Source organism: Podarcis erhardii, assembly GCF_964252035.2.
Source record: "Podarcis erhardii genome assembly, chromosome: 14".
Classification (NCBI taxonomy): Eukaryota; Metazoa; Chordata; class Lepidosauria; order Squamata; family Lacertidae; genus Podarcis; species Podarcis erhardii.
Window position 1 is genome coordinate 31,486,396 of NC_138503.1, and position 26,237 is coordinate 31,512,632.

At 48.0% G+C, this 26,237-nt stretch overlaps 1 protein-coding gene across 1 annotated transcript in view; it reads left to right on the forward strand.

The window, feature by feature from the left end:
- The window catches only part of PKD1 (polycystin 1, transient receptor potential channel interacting), a 106,610-nt gene extending 80,557 nt beyond the window's left edge, over positions 1–26,053 (forward strand). The window contains 25 exon segments of the mRNA XM_081840603.1: positions 211–355; positions 3,171–3,770; positions 4,610–4,775; positions 5,089–5,341; positions 6,140–6,335; positions 8,495–8,665; positions 9,684–9,827; positions 10,551–10,761; positions 11,097–11,223; positions 12,130–12,246; positions 12,773–12,822; positions 13,183–13,385; positions 14,180–14,285; positions 14,390–14,520; positions 16,533–16,735; positions 16,989–17,183; positions 17,861–18,000; positions 18,427–18,554; positions 19,681–19,855; positions 20,718–20,843; positions 21,169–21,343; positions 22,057–22,344; positions 23,389–23,523; positions 23,857–24,177; positions 24,866–26,053. Coding sequence (XP_081696729.1) covers positions 211–355; positions 3,171–3,770; positions 4,610–4,775; positions 5,089–5,341; positions 6,140–6,335; positions 8,495–8,665; positions 9,684–9,827; positions 10,551–10,761; positions 11,097–11,223; positions 12,130–12,246; positions 12,773–12,822; positions 13,183–13,385; positions 14,180–14,285; positions 14,390–14,520; positions 16,533–16,735; positions 16,989–17,183; positions 17,861–18,000; positions 18,427–18,554; positions 19,681–19,855; positions 20,718–20,843; positions 21,169–21,343; positions 22,057–22,344; positions 23,389–23,523; positions 23,857–24,177; positions 24,866–25,456 — 5,097 coding nt within the window. The 3' untranslated portion in view covers positions 25,457–26,053.
- The last annotated feature ends 184 nt before the right edge of the window (positions 26,054–26,237 follow it).

Here is a 26,237-nt window from a genome sequence, read left to right on the forward strand (position 1 = left end):
CCATGGTTCTCCCGTGGGCTGGGGTTTCTCAGCCCCTGTGAGTACTTTTGCCTAGTGTTTGGTGTCAAAGATAGCAGTGCATGCCTGGAAACTGTTGTGTGGGAAGTAGCAGTTTGCCATTTGCAGAAGTCAGATCTTATACTCACATGAGGACTAGCAACTTGATGGCTCGACATATAAGGTCAATTAACTTGCATCTTGGATTCACAGGTAGCCAACAAGGAGTTTGTTTGCCAAGCTTGCCTGACAAAGACCTTGAAGAAACTGAGAGACATGATGGCCATTCTGCAGGGAGAGACCATGCAAGGGACCATGACCCCAACAACCATCGCAGACAACATCCTCAACATCATGGGTGAGTGCGCAGGAGAGTTTGTTTTTGAAGCAGCCTTCCCTAATCCCACGTCCTCCGTATGTTTTGGACTACAATTCCCACCAACCTCAACCAGCACAGCTGTAAAAGATGGGGATTTTAATACCTGGAAGGGCTAGCTCAGTGGCAAAGCATCTGCTTTGCATACAGAAAGTCCCAGATTCAATCTCCCAACATCATCTCCAGGAAGAACTGGGGGGGGGGGGGCAGGAACTCCCTTTCTGAAACCCTGCATAGCTCCTGCCAGTCAGTGTAGACAATATGGAGTTTGATGGAGGAATGCCTGGGTTTAAGCCCACCTCCTGTGTTCCTATGTTAATAAATCCCCAAATCAATTTTTGTGTGTGTGTGTTTGTGTGTGTGTATATGCGTGCATAGCAAATCTTCAATTTTCAAAGCCATTCTTGAGAACCCGAGGGAACAGCACATAGTTTCCCTTTAAGTGAGAGGTAAGGGAGTAAGAAACACTTTAGACTTTGCTTCAGCAAACGAAAACCCTCACATTCATTTGTTAGGAATACAGCCGCCTTTATTCATAATTACTTTCTTTGTGAATTTGAGAGTGTGGAATGCAATATTCCGTGTCATTATGCAGTTCATGAGATCCTAAGGGAAACCCAGTGGGATCAGTATTCAAAGTTCAGGTGTAAAAAAAAAGGGGTCCATCTAGATTTCTGCTGAGCACTCTTGGCTTCTCTGCATTTCTTTCCCCCCCATCAGGGTTGAGTTCCAGCAACTTTGCTTATGGTCATCCTCAGCATCAAACATAACTGGAGGGCAGAAGGTTTTATTTGTGGTTGGATGATCAACACAGTGCTTATTCAAGGGTGAGGGATCTTTTTCAGCTTGGAGGCCACATTCCCTCATGGGCATTCTTCTGGGGGCCACATGCCAGTGTTGGATGGGGCTAGGGAGAAAAGTGAGTGGAGCTGTGGATCAGACTCTTATTTTTCTACACTGGACTTAAATTCTAGCAAGAATAAGAGGCTTCTTTTTTAAATTGATTTTTAATTTCAAGTAACAAGACATACAGTCATACCTCGGGTTAAATATGCTTCAAGTTTTTTTTTAATAAATATTTTTATTAGATTTTCCATAAAAAAAAACATTTTTACAAAATTATACATCCATTTTTAACTTAAACCCTTTTTTCCAGAATTTCCCTCAGCTTGTCTGATAATTTTCCGTTTATTTTTTATCCTAGTCTCACATTTCCCAATATTATATTGCACTCAAATACTCTTAATCACATCATATTTTTAAACAATATTTCTAACAGTAATTTCACAGAGCTTCTTGAAAGCCAACGAACGTTATTTGCTCATCACAGAAATTTTTGATATACTCTGTAAATTTCTTCCAGTCCTCGGAGAATCTCTGGTCACGTTGGTTCCTAATTCTGCGTATTCCATCAGTTTCATCCTCCATTCTTCTTTCGTGGGCATCTCTTCCTGTTTCCATTTCTGTGCCAGCAAAATTCTGGCTGCTGTTACTGCATACAAAACTAATTTCACATCTTTTTTACTAATTTCATTATCCAGTATTCCCAACAAGAGAGCTTCCGGTTTTTTAACAAAAGTATATTTCAGCATTTTATTTAACTCATTATAGATCATCTCCCAGAAGCTTTTTACCTTCTTACATTCCCACCACATATGGTAAAATGTTACTTCTGTCTCCTTACACTTCCAACATTTATTACACACTTTATACATTTTACCCAGTTTTACTGGTGTTATATACCATCTGTATAACATCTTCATAACATTTTCCTTAATCGTTGTACAAGCTGTAAACTTTAACCCATCCTTCCATAATTTAGTCCATTTCTCAAATTCAATATTATATCCAAAATCTCTAGCCCAACTAATCATAACAGATTTAACCTCTTCGTCCACAGTATTCCATTCCAACAATATTTTATACATTTTAGATAAAATTTTCACTTCATTGTTTAAGATTTCTTGTTGAAATCTAGATTCTTTTTCAGAATATCCCCTCTCTAAAACCTCTTTTTTAAACATTTCATTTAACTGAATAAATATGCTTCAAGTTGAGTACGTTTGAGTTGCACTCCTCGGCAACCCGGAAGTAACAGAGCACGTTACTTCCGGGTTTCGCCGCTTGTGCAGATGCTCAAAATGACGTCACGCGCATGCGCAGAAGCGGCGAAAAGCGACGCGCGCGTGTGCAGACGCACCGTCGCTAGTTACGTTTACCTCTAGATGCGAACGGGGCTCCAGAACGGATCCCGTTCGTATCTAGAGGTACCACTGTACAAGGAAAACAGAGCTTAGTAGTTGTACAGAAAAAAGGAAAAACAACAGTTGATGGTTGTGGATTTAGATGTTCCAAGAAGGGCAATCAAACAAACATGTTTCTCCATAATGTTCCATTGGTCGAAGGAGGGTGAAAACCATGTTTGACTTTCTTAACAAAGTCAGTGAAAGGGTACCATTTCATGTAAGGGGTGTGAGTCTTCCCTCACCCCCGTCAAAGGTTTCTGCACAGGCAAAACACACAGAGAGAGAGAGGGCTACCTTTCCATCTTCCATCCAGGCAAGCAAGAGACATTATCAGTGTTCAGCAACACATTCTAGCTAGTCAAAAGCACCTGCAGAAAGTGTGGAGCAGGGCCAATGACAGGTGTAGCCTGGAGAAAGTTCCAGGGAACAGGCAGAGAGGCCTGGAGGGCCACATTTGGCGGCCCAGGTCTGAGGTTCCCCACCCCTGATTTAATTAATTGAACTTCCATCCTCAGTAAGGACCACACTAACCTTTCCTGGCTCCTTTGCAGGGGACTTGATCCACCTTGTCAACACCGTCTCCCAGGAGACTGAGCCTCGGGAAACGTGCAATGACCAGAGCCCCGTCCAGGTGGCCTCCCAGGCATACGCCCTCTCCACCGACCTGATGCGCATCCTGATGAAGTCCCGAGTCCTCAACGAAGAGCCCCTGGAACTGGCGGGAAGCAACATCACGGCCAAGGGCAAGCGGGCCGGCCCACTGGGCCTCCTCTGCTACAAGGAGCACCCCAACTGCCAGTTCTCCATCCCCTTAGCTTTCAACGCCACGTTCTCCGACCTGACAGACATTGTCCAAGTCATGATCCGGGTGGACTACAACCCCTTCCCCTTCGGCTTCGTCACCAACTACACCGTCTCCTCCGAGGTGGCATCCATGGAGTTCCAGGACAGCAATGGGACAGAGATACCGGTGGGGAGCCTGGATACCGAGAAGGCTATTGCCGTGACGGTTTTGGACCCCGGAGAGAAGAACATCACCATGACGACGGTCATGATTGAGGAAAGGAGTTCAGGGACTGCAGTGGTCATGGTGGAGGATGACAATGCAGAAGCAGGGTTGTATTTCCAGGTCATCTTCAGTGTTGTAAATGGTAAGTGTGGGTTTTTGTGGCTTCCGCAAGGTTGCTACATGGACCCAGAATTTTAACAATGTCTGTTGTGTATGCATCTCTCCTGTCCTTCCTCCAGTGAGATTAGGCCAGTGCATTTTAGAACTATTTATTGGACTTTGTTCCATGTTTGATGTACCTTGCCCTGGGCTGTGAGGGCAAGCGGAAATAAGTAAATAAATAAATAAGCAAGCAAACAAGCAAGTAAAGTGGATCATGCTAAAAACTTGCATGCCTGGGGAGCACCCATCCCTTAATACCTGTCTGGAAGTGTGTATATATACTGTAGATATATATGGATATGGTTATGTAAGTTGAGTGGTTAATGTGCAGCATAGCAGACAGCTATTTTACATATTCCTCAGGCCTTCTGCTTCTGGGAGACTGGATACTGACCAGAGAAAGTTCATATTGCCCAGAGTGCTGTCTAGATATGCACATTCGTTATAGCCTGTTGGGAGGTTATGCATATTGGCTGGATAATTTACAGAATTTAGTCAGCCTGTGCATGTTCCCGAAGGAGATTGTGTATACTGACCAGGAAATGTCCACAATTCCCTCTCCATGGACAGATAATGTGCACATTCCTCAGGAGGCCTTATGAATGTGCACAATGGCTGCTTGTTACACACATTAACTGCTCAACTTAAATTACATCTATATCTATCTATCTATCATCTATCTATCTATCACCTATCTATCTATCTATCTATCTCAATCCTATATGAATAAGAGCTCTATTGCACAATCTCTGCTGCTCGTGGCTCCGCCAACTAGTTGTTTTCTGACCCTGTCTTTCCTCTCCTCCTCCCAACAACAAGACCGTTATGTGTCTAGTGAGCAGGAGCCATTCATTGCTGTCTGCCTCTTCCACTCACCTGAGACCCACCAGCACAACTGCACAGCCTCCAAGAAGATCTACCTGGAGGATATGACAAGGATGCCTCAGGGCGACCACCGGCGCTACACCTTCTTTGTCTCCCCTGAGTAAGTGACACCTCTGCAGCTGTGCAGGAGAGCCCACAATGAGTTCCCAGGCAGGGAAAGAGCTTGCTGTGGGTGGGGTCTGGAAGAAGCTAGCCTAGTGGCTGACACTAGTGGATATAGCAGGAGGTGGATGGTTGTCTCTCCTCACTTAAATCCATGCCTTGAATGCAGAGATGCAACTATTCTGATTCATCTGCCTGGATTGAAGATGTGTGGTTGAACCATGAATCAAAGTCTCCCCACAACCCCAGGTCAAGTGTGCCTCTACAACCAGTCCTTCCTTACTGTTTCTTTCTTTCTTTCTCTCCCTTAGCACCAGCAACCCTGCAAGAGAATATTACTTGAACATCACCAACCACTTTGCCTGGACTGCTGTGGAAGTGACCCTGGGCCTGTACAGTTCCTTGTGCCAATATTTCAACGAGCAGGAGGGGCACTGGAAGACTGAAGGCATGGCTCCCTTGGAGGGGGCCACCCCTGACAAGGCTGTGTGCTTAACCCAGCATCTAACAGCTTTTGGTGCAAGCCTTTTCGTCCCCCTTCATTCTGTGCAGTTTATTCGGCCTGTGAGTCAAGTCTAAGGGTTATTAACTCTTTCAAACAGCTGCTTTGAACTTTTTCTATATTGATCCTTAGGGACGCGGGTGGCACTGTGGGTTAAACCACAGAGCCTAGGACTTGCCGATCAGAAGGTTGGCGGTTCGAATCCCTTGGCTGGGGAGGGCGGGGTATAAATAAAATTTATTATTATTATTATTATTATTATTATTATTAGGACGCGGGTGGCGCTGTGGGTAAAACCTCAGTGCCTAGGACTTGCCGATCGTATGGTTGGCGGTTCGAATCCCCGCAGCGGGGTGAGCTCCCGTTGCTCGGTCCCTGCTCCTGCCAACCTAGCAGTTTGAAAGCACGTCAAAGTGCAAGTAGATAAATAGGTACCGCTCCCGCGGGAAGGTAAATGGCGTTTCCGTGCGCTGCTCTGGTTCGCCAGAAGCGGCTTAGTCATGCTGGCCACATGACCCGGAAGCTGTACGCTGGCTCCCTCGGCCAGTAAAGCGAGATGAGCGCAGCAACCCTAGAGTCGGCCACAACTGCACCTAATGGTCAGGGGTCCCTTTACCTTTTTATATTGATCCTTATGTTGGTACTTCTATTGTTTTGATTTCCCACCCCCCTTTTTTCCTTACAATCAAGCAGTATATACATTACATGGAATAAATAACTTTATATAGTGATTGTATTTTTAATCTGTCATTGTGTGGGTGAGCTGCCTTGCTCCTCAAAGTAACCTATAAATTTATACAGGGAAGGAGAGCACATATACACACACACACACATATATATATGCTTTATATTTTGCTCAGCCTCCAGGCCCAGGTTTGAACTACATTGTGCTGCTGACTTGCGCCATCTGTTTTGTGACATACTCGGTGGCGGCTGTGATTGTGCACAAACTGGACTTGATCGACATCAACCGCGCAGGAGTGATCCCTTTTTGTGGGAAGAATGGGCTGTACAAGTATGAGGTCCTGGTGAAAACTGGCTGGGGCAAGGGGTCAGGTGAGTAGCTGTGATGCTCTGGGCACCCTCAAGGAAATATTTGTGTCTTCTCCCACAGCCATGTTAGCGCTTAATTTAAAGATACAGCCCTACCTACTATGGAGGAATGGTTCATAAAATTAATTAGTTAAGGTAGCAAAGCTAATGTGTTTAATTAGAGAAGAATCAGTATTGACATTTATTAAGGATTGTAAACTTATTATGGACTTTTTGCATGAAAAGGGAAATGAACTTGTAATAGCTGGATTTGAAGACTGAAAACAATATTGACTTACAGAAAACAAAATAGTTGGATGTTCATGACAGACAGAGAACCAGAAGACTTTTTATCTTTCCCCATCTTCTTTTCTTTCTTTTTTCCTTTTTCCTTCTCTTTTCTCCTGTTCCCTTTTAGATTAGATTTTGAAACCATTTCTTTTATTCTGGTGTATTATACAAAGATACTTTGTATTGGGTATGAGTTTTTAAAATAGACCTTTACAAAATAATGGCTTTTTCTCCTGGTCTTCAAACCAAAAAAAGGCTTCAGGAGTGGCATGTAAACCAATAAGGGGGGAAAAGACCATCCCTACCTGCAAGTTTACAATCCAAGCAGACATGGCATAAAAGGGGAATGGTTTGGGAGGGAGGAGGAAGTAAGCACGCTTAGGTTTCGGTTTAGCTTTTTAGGACTGCAGCCAGCTGAATTCTACTCAGCGGAGACCCATTGGAATCCATGGGCTTAATTTCAGTAGCTCTGTTCTGACTAGAGCTTAGTTCTTCTCCTCTTCAAAAAAAAAAGTTTTTGGAAAAGGCACCAGGTTGGTGAAGGCCACCCTGCTTAAACCGCACACCACAGATCAAGAGGGCCACTGGGGTGGGCTAGGTGGAACTGTTGCGCCCTTGGCAGCCGTTGACAGAGCAAAGAGGAGCCTGGATTAAGCCTTTTTAGCCGCTCTGTGGAGAGAATATCCAGGACAAACATCCCCTCCCAGTAAAACCCTGGCAAGTGAATGAGTATTAGAGCCACTCCTGTTTGGAGAGGAAATGGAGGACGGATCCGTCCAGCCCCTCAGCTGCTGCTCTCAAGGATGCTGTAATGTGATCCCTGGGTGTGGTGGAATAGCACACCAGAGAAGCATGTTCCTGTGCTGACCAGAATGCAGAGTAACCCTTCCCAAACTTGCTGCTTGGGGATGGGGGGAGGCCTTTGTGAAGCCTAGTGCACTTCCCCTTGCTGCGAAGAGAGGGGATGGAGAATAATCTGAACCCTGATGGACAGCAATCTCCCTTTAGGGACGTGGTTTTTTTATTACCTGCATGTGTTTTTGTATGAATGTCTTTAAATTATTACTTACGCTTATTTACGCTAATGTTTTAAACATGTTGCAAGTCATAATAGAATTGTGTAAGGTTGGAAGAGATCCCCAAGGGTCATCTAGTCCAGCCCCCTGCAGTGCAGGAATCGCAGCTCAAGAATCCCTGACAGGTAGCCACCCCAACCTTTGCTGAAAAACCTCCAATGAAGGAGAGTCCACCAGCTTTCAAAGGAGCCAGCTCCACTGTCAAATGAATCTTGCCACCATAAAGTTCTTCCTAATGTTGCTTTTTTAGGCCTTGATGTGTAACAAATTACTAGCAAATTTAATGAACATGGTGAATAATTTAAAACCAACCGAAGTGCCACAAAGTAATGAGTGACCTTTTGAGATCACCGGGACACTTCATCAGGCTGTATGTTAAACAACTGTGTGGATGTGTGTTAGAGAATTGGGGTTTCTTTTGTTTGCCCTTTCCCCCCAAACAATGAATTTTTTTTGGTAATTGGCAATGTAAGATGGGTCACAGTTAAATTTCCCTGACATATATATTTTTTAAAAAAATCTGACATAAAACCGCACCACAAAATTCAGAGTAGCGCAAATCTTCACTTCAGTTATTAGATCAGGAACTGCGAATTAAAATGAACTGGACACCTTTCCTCCCTGGGGTCCCCTTTCTCCAGATGCAAAGCTGAGGTGCAAAGAGGGTGGGGGACCATTTGCCCCAGGCTGGAGGCTGGGGGATGAAGGATGCTTGAAGAGTCCCATTTCACCTTCCCCTCCCCTGCCCCACATGAGACAAAAACCAGGCTACTTTCCTTCTTTAAGAATTTGCACTCCCTCCTTCCTTCCTTCCAGGGACAACGGCTCATGTGGGAATCACTCTGTATGGGATGGAGAGCAAATCTGGGCACCGGCACCTGGATGGGGAAAACGCCTTCCACCGCAACAGCCTCAATATCTTCCAGATCGCCACAGAACGGAGCCTTGGGAGCGTGTGGAAGATTCGCATCTGGCACGACAATAAAGGTGCGTATGTGAGAGCAGACCCAAAGCCTGTTTGGTTGTGTTTGTTGTTGCCTGGCTCTCCCCCTCCTCATGTAATCCACACAACAGCCCTGTGAGGTAGGCTAGGCTGAGAGACTACAGTGACTGGCCCAAGGATGGATGGATGAGCTCGGCCCTCTAACCACTACACCACACTGGCTCTCCCAGGGTTATTAGCGGTTATTGGGTGGCGTCGGTGGGTAGAGATAACACTCAATCGCACCCCATACCAGCTCAGCTGAGTGTGCAAAGTGTGCACCTAGAAAACAAATGGGGATCCATCCAGCCTCTGCAACCCAAATGAATAGAGCTGCAAGTCTTGATGAACTGCAACTCGGCAGTTTCCTGTTGGAGGTCCCCCCCCCCCTTTGAAGCTGCGCCTCTCCCATCTGCCAAGACAAAGAACAAAACTCATTGCTAGCATTTTGCAGAGAATATCATAATTACAGTTTAGCAGAGCCTGAATTGTTAAAGCTGAATGAGAAACATAATGAATGTAAAACGGTCACTTAAAAAACTACACAGACCATTTTCAGGCAGGGCTGGTTTGATCATTAGTCAGAATGAGGCAACTGCCTCAGGCAGCATATGGCTTAAGAAGAGGAGAAGTGAGCAGCCTTAAGGAGAAATGGCTATTCATTGTGAATCTCCCAATTATCATCCTTCTCTTTTTGAGGACAGATGTATGTGGGCCAAACAGCCTGTTATGCATTTCCTAAACTAGGTATGAATCCCACTGCCAGAGTTGAAGTCAAATTTAGCTACCTTTTCATTTGACTGTTGTATGTACAACAAGGGGGGTGCCATCTTGTATTTCACCTCAGGCCACGAAATTTTTTGCACCACCCCTGTACTCAGGATTCTCCCCCCCCATCTGCCCCCCCCCAAAAAAAAACAGTTTAAATTCGTGGAGAATGTTAGTGGATGCATCTTGGAATCAAATTAGATAAAAAGAAGATGTCTTAAAGCTGTGTTTCCTTCTCCTTTCCATGCTGCTTAGGGCTAAATCCATCATGGTACCTGCAGCACGTCATTGTCAGAGACTTGCAGACCTGCAAGAGCTACCATTTCCTGGTGAACGACTGGCTGTCTGTCGAAAGCGAGGAGAATGATGGCCTGGTGGAGAAGGAAGTCTTTGCTGCCAGTGAGTGGGAAGGGAGCACATTGAAGACGCAAAATCTGCCTACAACAGCCTTCCCAAAGCTGTTGCCCTCCAGATTTTTTGGACTGCAACTCCCATCTGCCCTAGCTGGCATGGCCATTTTCAATTATAGCTCCCATTAGGGTTTTTGTTGTTGATGATTTAGCAATTTATACCTTTTGTTAAATAAATGTGGCAATAATCACAAACTTGCTGACAGCGCGAGAGTGATCATATCTAGGAAATGGAAAAAGCAAGATGGATTTCAAATAGAAGAATGGTATAAAGAAATGAGGGAGATAGTGATTAATGATAAATTTACGTGTGCTATCAAAGTAAGTAGGGGAATATGGAAGATAAATGACTTTGAGGAAATGTGGAAAATATTTGTGGAATTTGTATTGTTAAAACAAAAAGGGGTCAAACCATCTCAAGAAGTGTTAAATTTTTGGAAAGTTGGATAATTATGGTAAATAATGGTCTCGGGGCGGGTTGCACATTTTTATTTGTATTATTATTACTTTGTTTAAAAGTTTTTTAAAATAAATAAATACATAAATGTGGCAAGCTGAAATGGGGTTCCGCTTGAACCCCAGTCAAACTTTGAAGACTGAAATGAGGACAGTCACTTGGGGGTATGGGTTGAGGTGAGATTCCTTCTCTGCAGGGACAATAATGTTAAGATGGGCATTTTGACTGACCCTTCCCCCGCTTCTGGCTCCGCAGGCGAGGCTGACCTCAGGAGCTTCCTGCGGATCTTCATTGAGGAGCTGCAGCGGGGTTTCTTTGAGAAGCATGTCTGGCTGTCCCTGTGGGATCGCCCCCCTCGCAGCCGCTTCACCCGCGTTCAGAGGGCATCCTGCTGCTGCCTCCTTGTTTTCCTCTTCCTGTGTGCCAATGCCGTGTGGTACGGCATTGTGGGAGATGTCAACTTCAGGTGCGTTGGGAATTTCTGATCCTCTCTAGCCCAGGAGGGTCACTTCCTTCCAAAGATAGATCAGTGGGGAGGCTGTGGGATAGCATGGCCAGTGTTTCCCTCGTGTCCTGTGGCCTTAAGAACATACCACAAAAGGTAGCTGCCTTTTTTATTTGTTTATTTCCTGCCCATCACCCTAAGGTACCAGGGCTGGTTACAGCATTAGAAACAATATTAAAAACAATTTAAAACACCTTACACGCATAAATATGGGGGCGGGCGTCCATCTCAGCATTGTCTTGCACTAGAAATGGTGCTAGCGTCCTCCCTGCTTACTCTCTCCTGTCTTTTCCTAGCAACGTGGCCATCTCCACCTTGATCCCGGTCAACGGTGAGACAGCTGTGGTTGGTCTGGTGTCCAGTTTGGTTGTCTATCCCCTGTACCTGGCCCTCCTCTTCCTCTTCCGTATGGCACGGAGCAAGGTAACAGTGAGTTGGGGAAAGGGGCAGTAGATTTTAGATTTTGGGAAATGGCTATAGCTCAATGTTAGAGCATCTGCTCTGCATGCAGAAGGTCCCAGGATCAATCTCCAGGTGACAGCCAGGAAAAACTCCCTGCCTGAACCACTGCAGAACAGCTGCTGGTTAGTGCAGGCAGCATGGAACTAGTTGAGCCAAGGGTCACCTGACTTGGTATAAAGCAGCTTCCTAAGTTCTATGGTTACAAGTTTTAGCCAGCATGTTTCATTTAATACATTTCACTGGTTATTTCCTTAATGGGTTGAAATGCAAACATGGCAACCCTTATTTTTAGAGAAGATATTTATTTATCCATGCATTATAATATTTTGCTTGTGTACATCTGTGTTTTGCATTGTTCACTGAAAGCACAGTTCTTTATCAGAATTTTTGAGGTTCCTCTTCAAGATTGGCTGGTGCCCAGAAGAGGAAAACAGCTCATGGGTGGCACATATGAAGCCATCTTATACCACCAAATTCGGTAGCCATTGACCCAACTGGCTGCATTCTTCTGCTCAGACTGGCAACAGTCCTCTGGCGTTTCACGCAGAGATCTATTTATGGAAGCTTAAATGTGACTGAACAGGCCCCTCTGAGTAACAAAGATATTTAGCAAGTCAGTGGTTCTTGTGAATTTCTGACTTAGAGAAGTGGCACCCTCATCCCCCATCCCTGACAGCTATATTTTAAATAGGCGAAGGGAGAGAAAGTAAGAGCTGTTGGCAGCTGGCTGGCTTTTTCCATTGAAAATAAGATCAAAGTGACTCCTAAAAAGTTGGGGTTACCCGGGCAAATTTGACGGCACCCCTTTGCCCTTCCAGCTGAAAGGAAAATGACCTTCCTTGCCTCAAGCGCCCTCTTCTCTCCTAGGTGTCTGTCAGCCAGTCCCTGGCCCATTCAGACCAGCAGTCCTTAGAGATTGACAACTACCTGGACTCGTCTCTTATGGAGAGCACCTTCCTCACCTTCCCTGGGCTTCGGACAGAGGTGAGAGTGGCAAGTGGCAGGACAGAAGTGTGGGGTGGTTTCTAAAGGGGTCCTAGGCCCTGCCCCACTTCAAGCCCTGCCTTTCTTTCCCTCAGATCTGTGTCCTTTTACCTCATTCAGCAGTGGAGAGCCCCTGGCCCTCGTGATGTTGCTGGTCTCTCAACTCCCATCCTTATTATTAATATTACTACATTAATATTCCACATTTGCTCCAAGGAGCATTAAAGTGGTGTACTATGGTTCTCCCCCCCCCCCCATCTCCATTTTATCTTCACAACAACCTCGTGAGGTGGGTTAGGCTGAGAGTTAAGGTCCTTGAGGTCCTGAACTTCCACTCATTGACCTTGCTGACTAGAGCTGATGGATGGGATTGGAGTCCAGCAACACCTGAGTGAGGGGCTCATGTCAGCTGCCTGTGGCCTAGTGTCCAATGAATAGTCTTCACAGTGGTCCTCCCTAAGGGGCTGCATTGATCCCAAAGAACCAAGGCTGGCTGAGCAGTGAACCCTCTTTCCTTCCCTTACAGGCCTTTTCAGAGCAGACCAAAACAGATTTGTTCCTGGACGATTCGAAAAGGTAAATGGGATTTATTTATTTGTTGCATTTATATCCCGCCTTTCCTTCAAGGTGCTGTACATGGTTCTCTTCCCATTTTATCCTCACAACAACTCTGTGAGGGGAGGTTAGGCTGAGAGACTGTGACAGGCCCAAGGTCTCCCAGTGGCAGAACAGGGATTTGAAGCCTGGTCTTGCAGATCTTAGGTCCAGCACTCTGGCCACTACACCACACTGTCTCTCTGAGATGTATGTATTTGGCTTCAGTTTGGGCTGTGAGGTCAGCTTGAAGAGGAGGATTGTATTTATTAAAAAGCTCTGCCTAAGGGTGTTCCTTGTTCCCGTGCTCATACTTCCTCTCTGCTCTTGTTTCTGCCTCAGCCTAATACGGTGGCACTCCAACGAGGCCCTGCTCAACTGGCCCGACCTGCTCAGCGACCCTTCCATCATGGGCAACACAATCCAGAAGCTGAAGAGGGGCAGGACCAGTCGCCATCTTGGCTTGGAGGCTCCCTTGGCAGCTGAGGAGGACAGTTTGTCGCTTGGCTTCCCGCAAGCTCAGGCCAGATACTTCTCAGCTTCAGGTATGAGGCGGATGGACAGGAAAACAGTCCAAATCTGAATGGCTTCATAAAGGATTCTTTGCCACAAACATTTATTTCTCTTTAACACAGAGGTGGGGAACCTGTGGCCCTCCAGGTGTTGCTGGACTACAACTCTCACCTTCCCTGACTGTGCAGGCTGCTGGGAGCTGGAGTCTTAACATCGGGAGGGCTGCAGCTTCCCTTCTGAGGTTTGCCAGGTGCCCTTAGTAGTCAGGAACAAGAGATTTGCTGCCTGAGATGAAGGACTAGCAGAGAATCTAGAGGGGCCGTTGCATCTGATTTCAACCCTGGCATCGGGATATTGATCTACATGGTTCCCAAGGGTAGCCTGCTACCTGAGGAAGTGCAGAGCAGGATAGATTAGGGGTTTCAAGCAGAATTGGGGGTTGGGAGGTGCTGCCACCCTCTGGCACCTGTTGTCTGAGGGGAGGTGACACTCCACCCAATAGTAGGTCCGTCCCTGTTAACCTGAGTGCTGTTTATACAGAGGAGTGGAAGGAACAAAGTTGAGGAAAGACAGAGTAAGAATGTGTGAGAGGCAGAGGGTTCACTTTCCCCCTTTCTAGGGCATTTATGTCCACCGCACGCAGCATAGGGCCAAGGAGGATTCTCAGAGATTGCTGCATGGGAGAACCAGCATTTTGCAAATTTGTTCTGCATATATTTGCAAAGTAACGCATATGCCCCACACAGTAGTAACTGCTACAAGCACACTTCATGCTGCTAACATATCTTGATGTGAACCCAGCTTGACACACGTTTCTTGGTCGCAGATGAAGATCTGATCCGGCAGATTCTCACCGATGGAGCTGGCAGCCTCTCCCACCCTCAGGAAATGGGACCATACCCCAGGGTTGAAACTGACCTCATCTCAGGGCTGTAAGTCTCCCATGACAGAGGGGGTAGTGGTACTGGTGCTGGGGCAGGAGGCCAGCTGCTTACTGACCTGCAGTACTTAACACCCTTGTGTTTTTTTCTGGCAGATCCAGCATGCTTGGGGAGAAGACAGAGACCATCATGATGCAGCGGCTGACCGAGAAAGGGCAGAATGTAGCAGCAGCAGCAGCAGCCCCTGGCAGAGAACTGAACCGCTCTGCCAAATCAACGCGAACTGGTAGGGTGGGATATGGCAATTGGTAACCAGCTTGGAAGTGGGATTATGGAAGTGGGTGGGGAATGCACAGACCTCTAGACCCATCATGTCACCTTCACTTTCCAGTCATGCCTAGGCCAGCATCTTCCTCCCAGAGACTGAGCCACCTCCCCCCCCCCCTTGTGATAGGATTTCTTCTAAACCAGCGGTTTCCAAGCTTTTTCCAGCCACTGCCCCCTTAGTTCCATAAATTCATCCCTGCATCCCCTACCCTATGAAAAGCCTATGAAAAGCATTATTCATTATAGGAATTTTCACAGCCCACTAAGGAAGATAACACAATAAAATTCAAAACCATAACAATTAATTGCACAATTATTCAAAATCCGGTTAAAACTATTTAGTTTAATTAATTCCACAAAGTTAATGAACTTGATCCAGTGATGCCAGCTTTTCAAAGTATGAAAGCCATTTACACCTCCAATGCCCTTGTGCTGCCCCCTAGCCTCTTAGCGACCCCTAGGTAATCCCATCACCCGCTCCCAGGGGTGGTACCACCCACTATGGGAAATACCAATATGAATTCCGTCACCTTCAGCTTATCACACTCCCACTCTGCCTTAACTGAAGACCTCCTCTATTGCGTGGGAAGAGCCAGAACAGTGCGTAGTTAAACTATGGAACTCGCACCCACAGGTAGCAGTGATGGCCACCCACTTGGATGGCTCTGAAAGAGGAGACAAATTCATGGAGGATGATTAGACTATCCGTGGCTACTAGCCATGATGGGTATGTTCTGCCCCTACGGTCAGAGGCAGGAATGCTTCTGAATACCAGTTACTGGAAACTACAGCAGGAGAGAGTGCTCTTGTGCTTGGATCCTTCTTGTGGGTGTCCCATAATGGGCTTATGGTAGGCCACTGTGAGAACAGGAAGCTAGGCTCTTGGCTTGCTCCAGCAGGCTCTTCTTACGTTCTTACATCCTCCCCTCATGCACACTCGCATTCTGTGGAACGAAGCCAGATTACTGACTCCTGTAACTCTATGGGTGTGCAACCTTTCTTGAGGGCATTGTTGTAAATAAAAATATGCCCTTTTCCCTTATGGGGTATCCAAGAGCCCATATAGAGTCCTTACATAGGTTCCCTATTGGTAGGAGAAAATAACAGAGGCCAACCAGAGAATATTGAGAAGCAAAGCAGCTAGTAAGCTTGATCTTTATTGATCTGTTGCAACAGGGTACTCCCCTCACACGCAGGAGAGGAGGAGGACCCAGAACAATGGCGTGCAAGGCCTTATAAAGACTTTTGAAATTGCCACCCTGTAGATCAAGACCACCCCCAGAAACATTATGCATTCATCACAGAAGGGGTGTAACCTAAGACCACCCCTCAGATACATCCCACCTACATCACAGAAATTTAAATGTTGTTTTTCTCTTGTCCTTGTTTATCTCCTGTCTGGCAGGTTACTTGATTGGATTGCCTGGGGAGCCTGGCCATTCTTTTGTAGTGGTAAAATACTTATTTCCTGGGCCAGGTCACAGGCTCACACCTTTATTCAAACACAGATTAAGACAGGATTCGTGAAGGAAGAGACAATGGGGAGGCTTTTCCATTTTGACCATGCAGAGAAACATTTGCTCAGTTTAGGAATCAAAATGGTTCCAGGTTGGCTTTCCTGTGCTGATCTATGTACGTGTGGTTATGAACATTGCCATATATCTAAGACCATAACATTCCTATCACAGCATCTGCCCAGTCCCTGTGGTGCTTCTTACCAGCTTCTGTTGCAGCACCAGGACAGGGTGTGCAGGTCTTGAGAAAAATAACAAGTAATTGGGTACGCTCTTCCAAATGCCATCTTTCCTCCTCTGTTTATATAAAAGGGTTCTAAACTTTTAAGAATTGTGCAGGCCCTGCCTTGCGTGTGTAGCATGTAGCTGCTCTCCCTGCCCCACAGAAGCAGACTGAATAAAGCAAACCAGCCCCTGCTCACCCCTTCTGTCTTACATGTGTGTGTGTCTCCTGCAGTCACAGATCACGCTCTCCGGAAGCGCCTGCTTCCCTTCTGGTGCTCCTACCTGGCCCATGCCATCAGCCTGGCCTGCCTGGTCATCTGCTTTGGAGTCTCCGTGTGGATTGGAGTGGGTTTCACCTCCAGCGTGGCCCTCATGTGGCTCATCTCAGGGATTTTTAGCTTCCTCTCCTCCTTCTTGCTGTGGGAACCATCCAAGGTAGGCTCTGATGGAAGCTCAGAGGGAGAGGGGAGAAGTTGCTTCCGGACAATTCCAGGTTGCCATTCCAACCCATGTCCCATTTCCGATTGAGCAGCATATAAATAGAAATAAAATCAACCGCCAAAGTTTCTTGGCAGTGGACATGAGAATTACAATTCATGGATGTGTCTCGGACCTACTGATGACTTGTGCACTGGTCAAGTGGTCCAAGACGCCACCTCCCTGAACGTTCTCCCTCTACCCTGCCCAGGTTCTGCTGGAGGCCCTCTACTTCTCATTGGTGGCCAAGCGCCTGCACCCCGAGGAGGACGACACTCTGGTGGAGTACCCGTTCGTGGAGCACGTGTCGGAGAAGATTGGCCGGGTCCGGCCTCCTCAGGGATTTGCTCTCTTTCAAGCCAAGGAAGAGGCCAAGAAAGTGAAGCTTCTGCACGGCCTGCTCAAGGTGAAGAGGGGGAGCTGCTGCCAGTTTGTGGCGTCTGATGCATTTTAGGAGGGAGACTTGCAAGGGAGGGGAGGAGGAGGAGGAGGGCAGGCCCTGCCTTCCAGACAACACTGGGCACTTTGAAAGCTCAGTGGCAGAGCAACTGCTTTAGAATGTCACGGATTCAATCCCCAATGGCTTTTCCAGGGAGGACTGGACAAGACTCCTTGCCTAAAATCCTTAAGAGCTTAAATGGACCCATGGTCTGACTTGAGATAAGGCAGCTTTCCATAGGGAGAGGAGCAGAGAAGACAGGCTGGAGCTCAGTGGTAGAGCAGTTGCTCTGCACGCAGATGGTCCCAAGTTGAACCCCCAAGCCATCTCCTGGTAGGACTGGAGAGACTCCCTGGATGGAGTCCTGGAGAGCCTCTGCTGCCACTCAGTGTGTCAACAGTGCTTAAGCTACATGGACCAATGGTCCAACTCAGCATAAGGCAGCTTTCTATGTTCCAAGTAGGGCTCATCCAACAGCTCCCAATCTAATGAGCATCCCTGTGCATGGTGGTCCCACTCCAAGGGCGGGCAGGGGTGAGATTCTGCTGGTTTGTGCAAGCTGTGGGTGGCTCTTCTGCTGAGGCAGCCACAGGCGGTTCCCAGCAAGAGAGCGAATCAGATCCTCCGTCTGTCATCCCTGCTAGAACTTCTTCATCTACATGCTGTTCCTCTTGGCGACCCTCCTGACCAACTATGGCGATGCTTCGCACAACAGCCGGGCGTTCCTCTTGCAGAGCTCCATCAAGCAGCAGCTGGGCAGTGAGCAGTTCCTGCGCATCAAGAGGTATTTCAGCATAGCTCAGCTGCTGCTCAGGTCTCCAGCCCTATGTTTGGAAACGTTCCTCTTCAGCACTCTGCTCAGCTTTGCTGGTGGGAATTGCAGTCCCAAACAGCTGTACTGCCCAGGGCTGATGGGAAAAAAATGTCTGGCGTTCACAAGGTTGGGGAAGAGTGGGGTAGACAATACATAATTTGATGGACCAGGGATCTGACTCGGTGTAAGTCAGCTTCCCTGCATAAGTGATGTCATATTGTAGGGACAGAAACTCCTTGCCAGGCCCAAGAAATTCCTCTTTCCTCTTTGCCACGGAAACTGGTGACTACTGAAGTCATTCAGTTTTGGTTGGTTAATGTCAAAATGGCTGCAGAATTGCAAAGTCTCCACTCAACCGCCTCCTTCCTTTTTCCTCTCCCCACCGTGCCTGCACAGATCTGACGAGTTCTGGGTCTGGATGTCCCAAGGGCTGTTGCCCTATCTCTACAACAACCAGTCAGGCCAGGGAAGTTACAGTGTCACCCTGGGGTCCCCACGGCTGCGGCAGATCCGCCTCCAAGAAGGTAGGTGGGAGATCCTCATTAAGATGGTCCTGGATGGGGTCACGCTCCTCTGGAGGTGCATATGTGCCACTTGGGAGCACTCCTGGGTCCATTACTGGATCACCAGAGGCACAAGTGGCCTCCGTAGCTTCTTCTACCAGATTTGGCTGGTGGCCAAGCTGCGACCTGATTTGGATGGGAAGGTCCTGGCTGCCATTGAAGATTGTTCAGAATCTGCAGCTACTGTAGAGTTTGGCAGCTAGATTATTTCTGTAAGTGAAGCAGTTTCCTGTCTCTGCAGGACTCACAACAGTGGTGGTGGTGGTGTGTGAGCCTCTGTTGTCATGCGCAGGCTTGAAGCATTTAGAACAGCCTTCAGTTGACACCCACCAGATATTGCTAGACCCCAGCTCCCATAAGTTTCAGCATCTTACAGCCATGCTGGCTGGGGCTGGTGGGAGTTATAGTCCAAAAGACTGTAGGACACCAGGCTGGCAAAGGCAGATCCAAAATGATTTAATCTCCCAGCAACTCTTGCTAACCCCCTGGGGTCTGATTGTGTCAATTTGTAGTCTGTGCAGACAACCAACAGTGTCAGGCCCAGGTGGTGGAGGGCCTTGCCTTCCATGGAACAAGCCTTGGCTAGCAGGCAACTCTTTTGATTTCTTGCCTCTCTCGATTCAGCACCTGAAAATTGTAACACAGGATGCTGCCATTTTAGACGCTCTTCTCAAAAGCCAGAGGCTGTAATTTTGGGAACGTTTGAGAGATGGAAGTAGAAATATGTAATAAATTCACACACATACACATTTCTTTTATATACAGATTCAGGCACACACAACAAGCCTTTTAAGCAGATATCTTTCCTAGTCCGTTTCTGCATGGGACTTGTTTGTAGACGTATTAATTGCTTTTATATTCCACCTTTCCTTCCAAACACTAAACAAACAAATCAATACTTCCAGCCTTCCCTTCACCAAACGGTCCTAGGGCTTGTTACATAAAATTTATTGCCATTTAAAACAATATACACTGGAACCCTAAGTTAAAACCTCAGAACTAAGCAAGGTCATCAAAATAATAATGCAGCAATGTCATCACAGCCGTGCGACCAATGGAGAACCCTCTTCTCACTGCTTTTTTCCAGCGGAGTGTCCCAGTTCTGTCCGCCATATCCTTAGTGGGACCGATCCATCTGCAACTGGGGGGAAATGCATCCTTGGTTCAGACAGCTTTGACATGGCCAGTTACGCAGTAGGCTGGAAGAGTGTTGCCGGCAACCTCACACAATCATGGACTTACTCGCCGCCTGATCTGCCAGGGTAAGAAGCACTAGATTCCTCCTGTACATCCCTTGCAAAAATCAAAGGAAGGGCATTTCCTGCCAGCTCCCTTTATTACCATTACTAGCAACCCAAAAGTACAATATCAGGGTATACCATCATGCCATATACAACGCAAACAAGCAATTAATAATAAGAGAAAGAAATGGTGCCATACCAATATAACTCAAGAAATCCAGATTTCCCAAGCTGGCAGGGATGGTGAATGTTGAGCATCTAAGTCCAAAGCATCGGAAATAAAACCCCACCAGATGTCCTAAAAGTGTTCTGGATCCTCCATCCCCCTGGAAACACACAGCCTGTGTGTAATTTTCCCCACAATAACTGAAGTCCATAAGTTCCTATACCACAAAGGCAAATGTAGATTTCTCAAGGTTTTCCATTGCTGAGCTATTGAAATCCTGGCTGCAGCCAACATTCATGTCAAAAGCTCTTTAGGGCAACAAGCTTTTGAGTTGCTTGTCCACATGTTCAATAATGACAGTTGTGGAGAAGCCCGAATAGGTGATTTAATTATATTAGATACTTCTTGATATACTTGAGACCAGAATAGTGAAACCTGAGGGCATCACCCCCTCTTTTTCAATTCTCATCCCTTCTCCTCGCTCCCAATGCATTTGGGCATATGAACACCAGCTCAAAACAAAGGACAGAAGTGTGTGAGGCACTGTGGCAAGAGCAGACAGGGCCCATTCTTGTCCTCCAGTTAAATTTCAGACATTTTCAGAGAGCAGAGCAGAGCAGAGCACCAGGCCCTGCCAATGCACGGAAGACAAGGGACCAGACGAATTCCATCCAGGCCTCCGTTTGACCTATAGGCCTGGCCCTGCTTCTCTTTCAGGGCCTGGTACTGGGGCTACCTCTCCTTCTATGACAGTGGTGGTTATGTCCAGGATCTGGGAACGACTCTGGAAGAAAGCAGGGCTCGCTTGGAGATCCTCCAGCGGAACAACTGGATCAGCAACATGTAAGCATGTTGGGGGAATCGGTGCCTCGGATAAGACCGATCTGAGGGGCTAGGCAGACTCGCTCATCCAACAAGTAGACTTGAACCATCCTGTTCAGTCCTTCTCTTAACACAGGATGCTGCTATATCTTCCTTGCTGGACTGCAGAAGCTCCAAGGTTTGGCCCCCAACATCTGTAAATAAGGGTGGGAGAGACTCCTAGGCTGGAACCTTGGAGTACTGCTGCCTGTCAGTGTCGACAGTACTGAGTTAGATGGACCAACTCTGTATAAGGCAGCTTTCTATGTTATTCTGCTGCTGCTGACCCATTTTTTACTTCCTGCAGGAGCCGAGCAGTCTTTGTGGAGCTGGCCCAGTACAACCCTGGCTTGGGCCTCCATGCGGTCATCACACTCAGGCTGGAGTTCCCCGTAGTGAAGCACGCACTGCCGGCCGTGGCTGTGGCTGCTCTCCCGCCCCTTCCGCTTAGCCAGGGAGTCACGCTGCAGCTCCTCATGATGGTCAGTCCCAAAGAAAGGTTTCTCTCGCCTCTTCCCAGAAAGATCTTTCGTCCAACTGGGGAGCACATAGATGCTGTTGCTTCTCCTGTTTACACAGTTTTATGTAGTGCCAACCACATGAAGAATTTGAGTATGGGAAGGGATGAAGACAGGTGTCACCTGTTGCGGAATTGTCCTCCTTTCCCAACATGGTGCCCTCTGGATGTTTTGGACTATGGTTCCTGTAAGCCCCAAACATATGATGCTGGGGCTGATGGGAGCTGTAGTCCAAAACATGGCTGTGCTAGCTAAGGATTGGGGTGGGGGCTGCAGTCCTAAAACATATGGAGAGCATCAAGTTGGAGAAGGCTGCTTTAGAGCACACAGAGTTGCTAAGAATGGAGATTGTGCTCTTTTTATAGACTCCAATAAGGGAATCAAAGCAGGGAAGGAGTGTACATAGTTCTACTTCCTGTCCAATAAAGTTTAAAATTTGTGTTAAATTCCACACTGGAGAGCTCACATCCCGTAACAAGCAGAAACACATACAAGCCTGCGGTTGTTTCCAATGGAAGTCCTACACAGAGTGGAACCATTGACAATGCTAAGCATGGCACACTTGGGCCCGTTCAGTTCAATGAGTCTCCTCTTGAGTAGGCCATTCTTGGCTGCTGCCCTGGATGCTGCCATCTCTGTGGCACTAACAGACTCTCTCCCCCCCCCCCCCGATCCAGGTCTTCTTCATGATTGTGGTCGTCTACTTTGTGGTCTCAGAGTCTCTCTCCATCCAGAAGGCAGGCCGGGCCTATTTTGCCAGCCTGGGCAGCTACTGGCAGTGGCTGCTCATCCTCCTGACCACTGGCACCGTGGTCGTCCACTTGAGCCAGGTCACCCTGGCCAACCGGCAGTGGGCCAAGTACCTGAGAGACAAGCAGGGCTTCACCAGCTTCTACCAGGTGGCTTCTCTTCACACTGCCTTCCGCTGCCTGGCGGCCTGCCTCCTCTTTGTGCTGACAGTCAAGGTACAGTTTGATCGCTGGCATGCATGATGCAGACCTCCCTTTTGATGCATTTCAGGAAAAGAAGCCAGGGACAATGCCTGTTTGGTCACTGCTTCAGGGAACAGAAGAGCGAGGCGAGGCAGCCTTCCCAAACAGATGTTTCTGGACTACAGCTCCCACCAGCACTCACCATTGGCCCTGCTGGCTGGCTGGTGGGAGCATTGGGAACTCCCCAACAACATCTGATAGGCAGCAGGCTGGGGAAGGCTGCATAAAAGTGAGGAGGGATGCAGCCAAATTAGACAGACATACTGGTGAATCAAAGACATCTCAGCAAATTGCAGAGGTGGGGAACCTGTGGCCCTCCAGGATGTTGTTGGACTTCAACTCCCAGCAGCCAGCATGGCCAGTGATGGGAGTTGTAGTTCAGCAGTCTCGCCTCTTCTTTCATACTTCAGGAGGGCTGGCTGACTTTTCCTTTTTCCTAAAGATTTGCCATGTAGAACTGCTTTGGGGCTTGTGAGGGGATGAGAAAGAGCCTTCATGGGATTGAGCAACTCAGTAGAAGACAGAGCCAACTTAGGCTTAAACATTGTGGCCAGCAGAGGGCAAAGAGCCTCAGCCCTTAAGTGCAGCAAGATTGGCCCCACCGCTTTGGACATGTTAAGCCCATTTCTTCTCTAGCAAGAAATGGAAGAAACGAATCATCTATAAATAGAGTTTTGGTGTCCTGTCAGGAGAGGGAGTTGTGGTCCCTTTCGGAGAGGAGCATGGATTTATTTATTTCTAGCCTTCAAGGCAAAACATTTCCAGAGCAGCTTACAGTGTGATTTTAAAAAGAAGAAACCTTTAAAAACAACAGTATTGAGAAAAGAATTCCTTTGGAGATTTAACAGTCTGGGAAAATACAAAGGTCTTCATCTGGTGCCCAGAGAGACAGAGCAGGTGTCAGCAGACACCCCCGCCACCCCCCAAAATGGCCCTTCAGACTGACTGCAAAGGGGCCAGTTCATGGGGTGCCAAGTGCTTTAAACAGGCTTCTCTTCTCATCTTCCTTCCCCACAGGCTTCCCAACAGCTGCGCTTCATCCGCCAATGGTCCACTTTTGGCAAGACTTTGCAGAGGTCTACGAAGGATCTTTTTGCTGCAGGGCTGGCCTTCACAATCCTGACTCTGGCTTATGCACAGCTCGGCTTCCTGGTAAGCCTGCAGGCAGAGAGAAGGGCTGGTTGACTAGTTTGGCCAGGTTCTCTCCAAAAGCCAGCTTAGAGGCTTCTGCCGCCATGCCCCCAGATGCCTTTGGACTACAACTCCCATCGTCCCCAAGCCTTGTCCATACCACCTGCTAGGGTTGATGGGAGTTGAAATCCAAGAGCACATCTGGAGAGCCACAAGGTGCTCTAGGGAGAGGCCCTACTAAGCCTCCCCACACACACAAGCAATGGCAGCACGTGAAATGGGACATGGTTGCCCACAATGGCAACCCACATAGAGCTAATATTCAGACTTCTGCTGTGTCTCCTTTTTGCCCAGCTCTTCTCCCACTCCGAGGCCTTCCCCAGCTTCCCCAGCACTCTCCAGCTCCTTTTCACCGCCTTCCGTAGCAGCAGTAGCAGCAGCAGCCTGCCCCTCTTCCTCCCCGAATCTGTGGGTCTCTCCCACCTCTTCTACGCCAGCTACGTCATGCTGGAGCTGTGGGTGGTCCTGCGGCTCTTTGCCGCGGTGCTCATGCACCACTACCGCGAGACCCGCTTCGAGATGTACCGGCCAGCCTTCGAGTCCCAGGACTACGAGATGGTGGAGCTCTTTGTCCGGAGGCTCAAAATGTGGATGGGGTTCACCAAAGCCAAGGAGGTAAACCCCATTTCCCCCAAAAAGTTGTGCTTGAGGGTGGGGATATGTGCGCTATGCAGTTGCTCTCCAAACTCTTGGGAAGAACTCTTCCAGACTAGCCCATTCCCTTATGCAAGGTCTGTTGTGATGATACTACTACTTTAAAAAGTCTGGCCAAAGGCAGAAAAGACACATTCTGCAACCTGCATAAATTATGCACAGTTTTCTATTCTGCATAATTTATTCTGTTTTGCTAGTCATGGGGAGGACTGCCGTCCCATCCTCAAACACAGGGAACTTATTTTGCCCACCCATCTTGCACGTATCCTGTCAAGTCTTCCAGGGCAACTAAGGTGCTGTTTGTGAAAAGGAAGCTGTGGTGATGGTGGAGCTGAAGTTCTACACCCAAATACCACGTTCTCCGGAACTGCAGGAGACGTGCAGCTTCCTGCACCCTCTGGCGCTTGGTGTGCCAGACCAGAATTCCAGGAAGCCAATTTAAACTTGGCTGTGCATCAAAGCCAGGGACTTTTGGGGGTGCTGTTGCTCCCCTGTGTCCCGAAAGGGATGGTGTCAGGCAAGGGAGGATTTCCGAGACACCAGCAATGAGACAGCCAGGAGCAAAACTCATGGCTTTGGCTTCTCTGCCAGCCTTTTGCTCTGTAAAACAGTCCCAGCCATTGAAACGACCCCTTTCTGTCCTCTGCAGTTCCGCCACAAGGTGCGTTTCGAAGGCATGGAGCCGCTGCCCTCCCGCTCCTCCAGCCAGGACTCCCACTCCTTGCAAGGCCCCACGCCCACCGCCACCTCCGACAGCTCCCGCGCCTCCACCTCCTCCAGCCAACTGGATGGACTCAGCCTGGCCCCCAGCGCCCGGGACAGCTCCGAAGTGGATGCCGACATCCAGCGCCTCCTCTCCCTTTTCGAAACACTGCTCATCCGGTTTGACCAGGTGAATGAGGTGACCGCTGATGTGTACCACATTGAGTGCCAGCTAGAGGGCACACGGAGCGGACAGGCCAGGAAGAGGGGTGGGCAGCAAGCAAGCCGGCACCACCCAATCCGTGCAGATCCTGGGTTGCTTTCCTCTAACTTTGCCCCTAATAACAGCAGCCGCTTCCTGCCCTCTCGGCCACGCAGCAGCTCCACGTCACCCATCAAGGTTATCCAAGCCCCCCCACATGGCATCAGCCAGGGCGCCCTGCTGTCTTCGCAGAAGACACACGCATCGGCCGTGCCAGTAGTCAAAAAAAAGAAGCCGTTGCGGGCAAACAACAGGGTCCATCCCAGTGGCAAATAGCAGCCAGGTTCCACAGGGTTGCAGCAGTCAGGTGGCCCCCCTACGTAAGCAGACGGGAAGAGGCTTTTGCAGTCTCAAACTTGTTTGCCAAAAACTTTGCCTCTCATTTACGGGGACAGTATGCAAGAGCAACAGCCTTTTTGTGAGTTTGTTGCCAACAGACGAGAAGGTGGCCGTTGCCTAGAGCCACCAGAGTTCCCACCCACTGCTTTCCGCAGACATGGCCCGTGGCCTTAGCAGTGCATCAGTATTAAGGTTTTTTCAGAGGCCAGACAAGATCATGCCGTCTTTCAAAGGGCAAGCAGAAGCTAGAAAAGGTGAGCCCAGCTGTGCAATATTTGCATTAGCATCCTTGGAGTGAAAGGCAGAAAAGAAACCAGAATCCAGGCAAGGAAAAAGGAAGAAGAAAAACTTGTAAGGAAGCAAAGCCAGAACTTTTAATATCAAAAACAGAAATGCAACCTGGTCTACTTTTAAATGGTTCTTCATCAAGATTTGCTGAAGGCAAAAGCTGCACCATCCAGGCAAAGAAGCCCAGAGATCTCCTGGGTTCAGCAGGCTGAGCCTGGGCTGGGAAGTGGAGACAGCAGCGCGAAGAAGGTGCACTTTGGAGGAAGAAACTATGGAGGAGCGAGTCAACCAATTCTCCCTCGGGAAATTTTCTCCTGAGACAGCCATGCCCTCCTCCAGAATTTCAGCATGGGTATATTTAAAAGGAACCCAAAAGTTTCCTTCAGCCTGAGAGTCTTTAAGAGAAGGGACCCCTGTTCTTCAGCCAAAA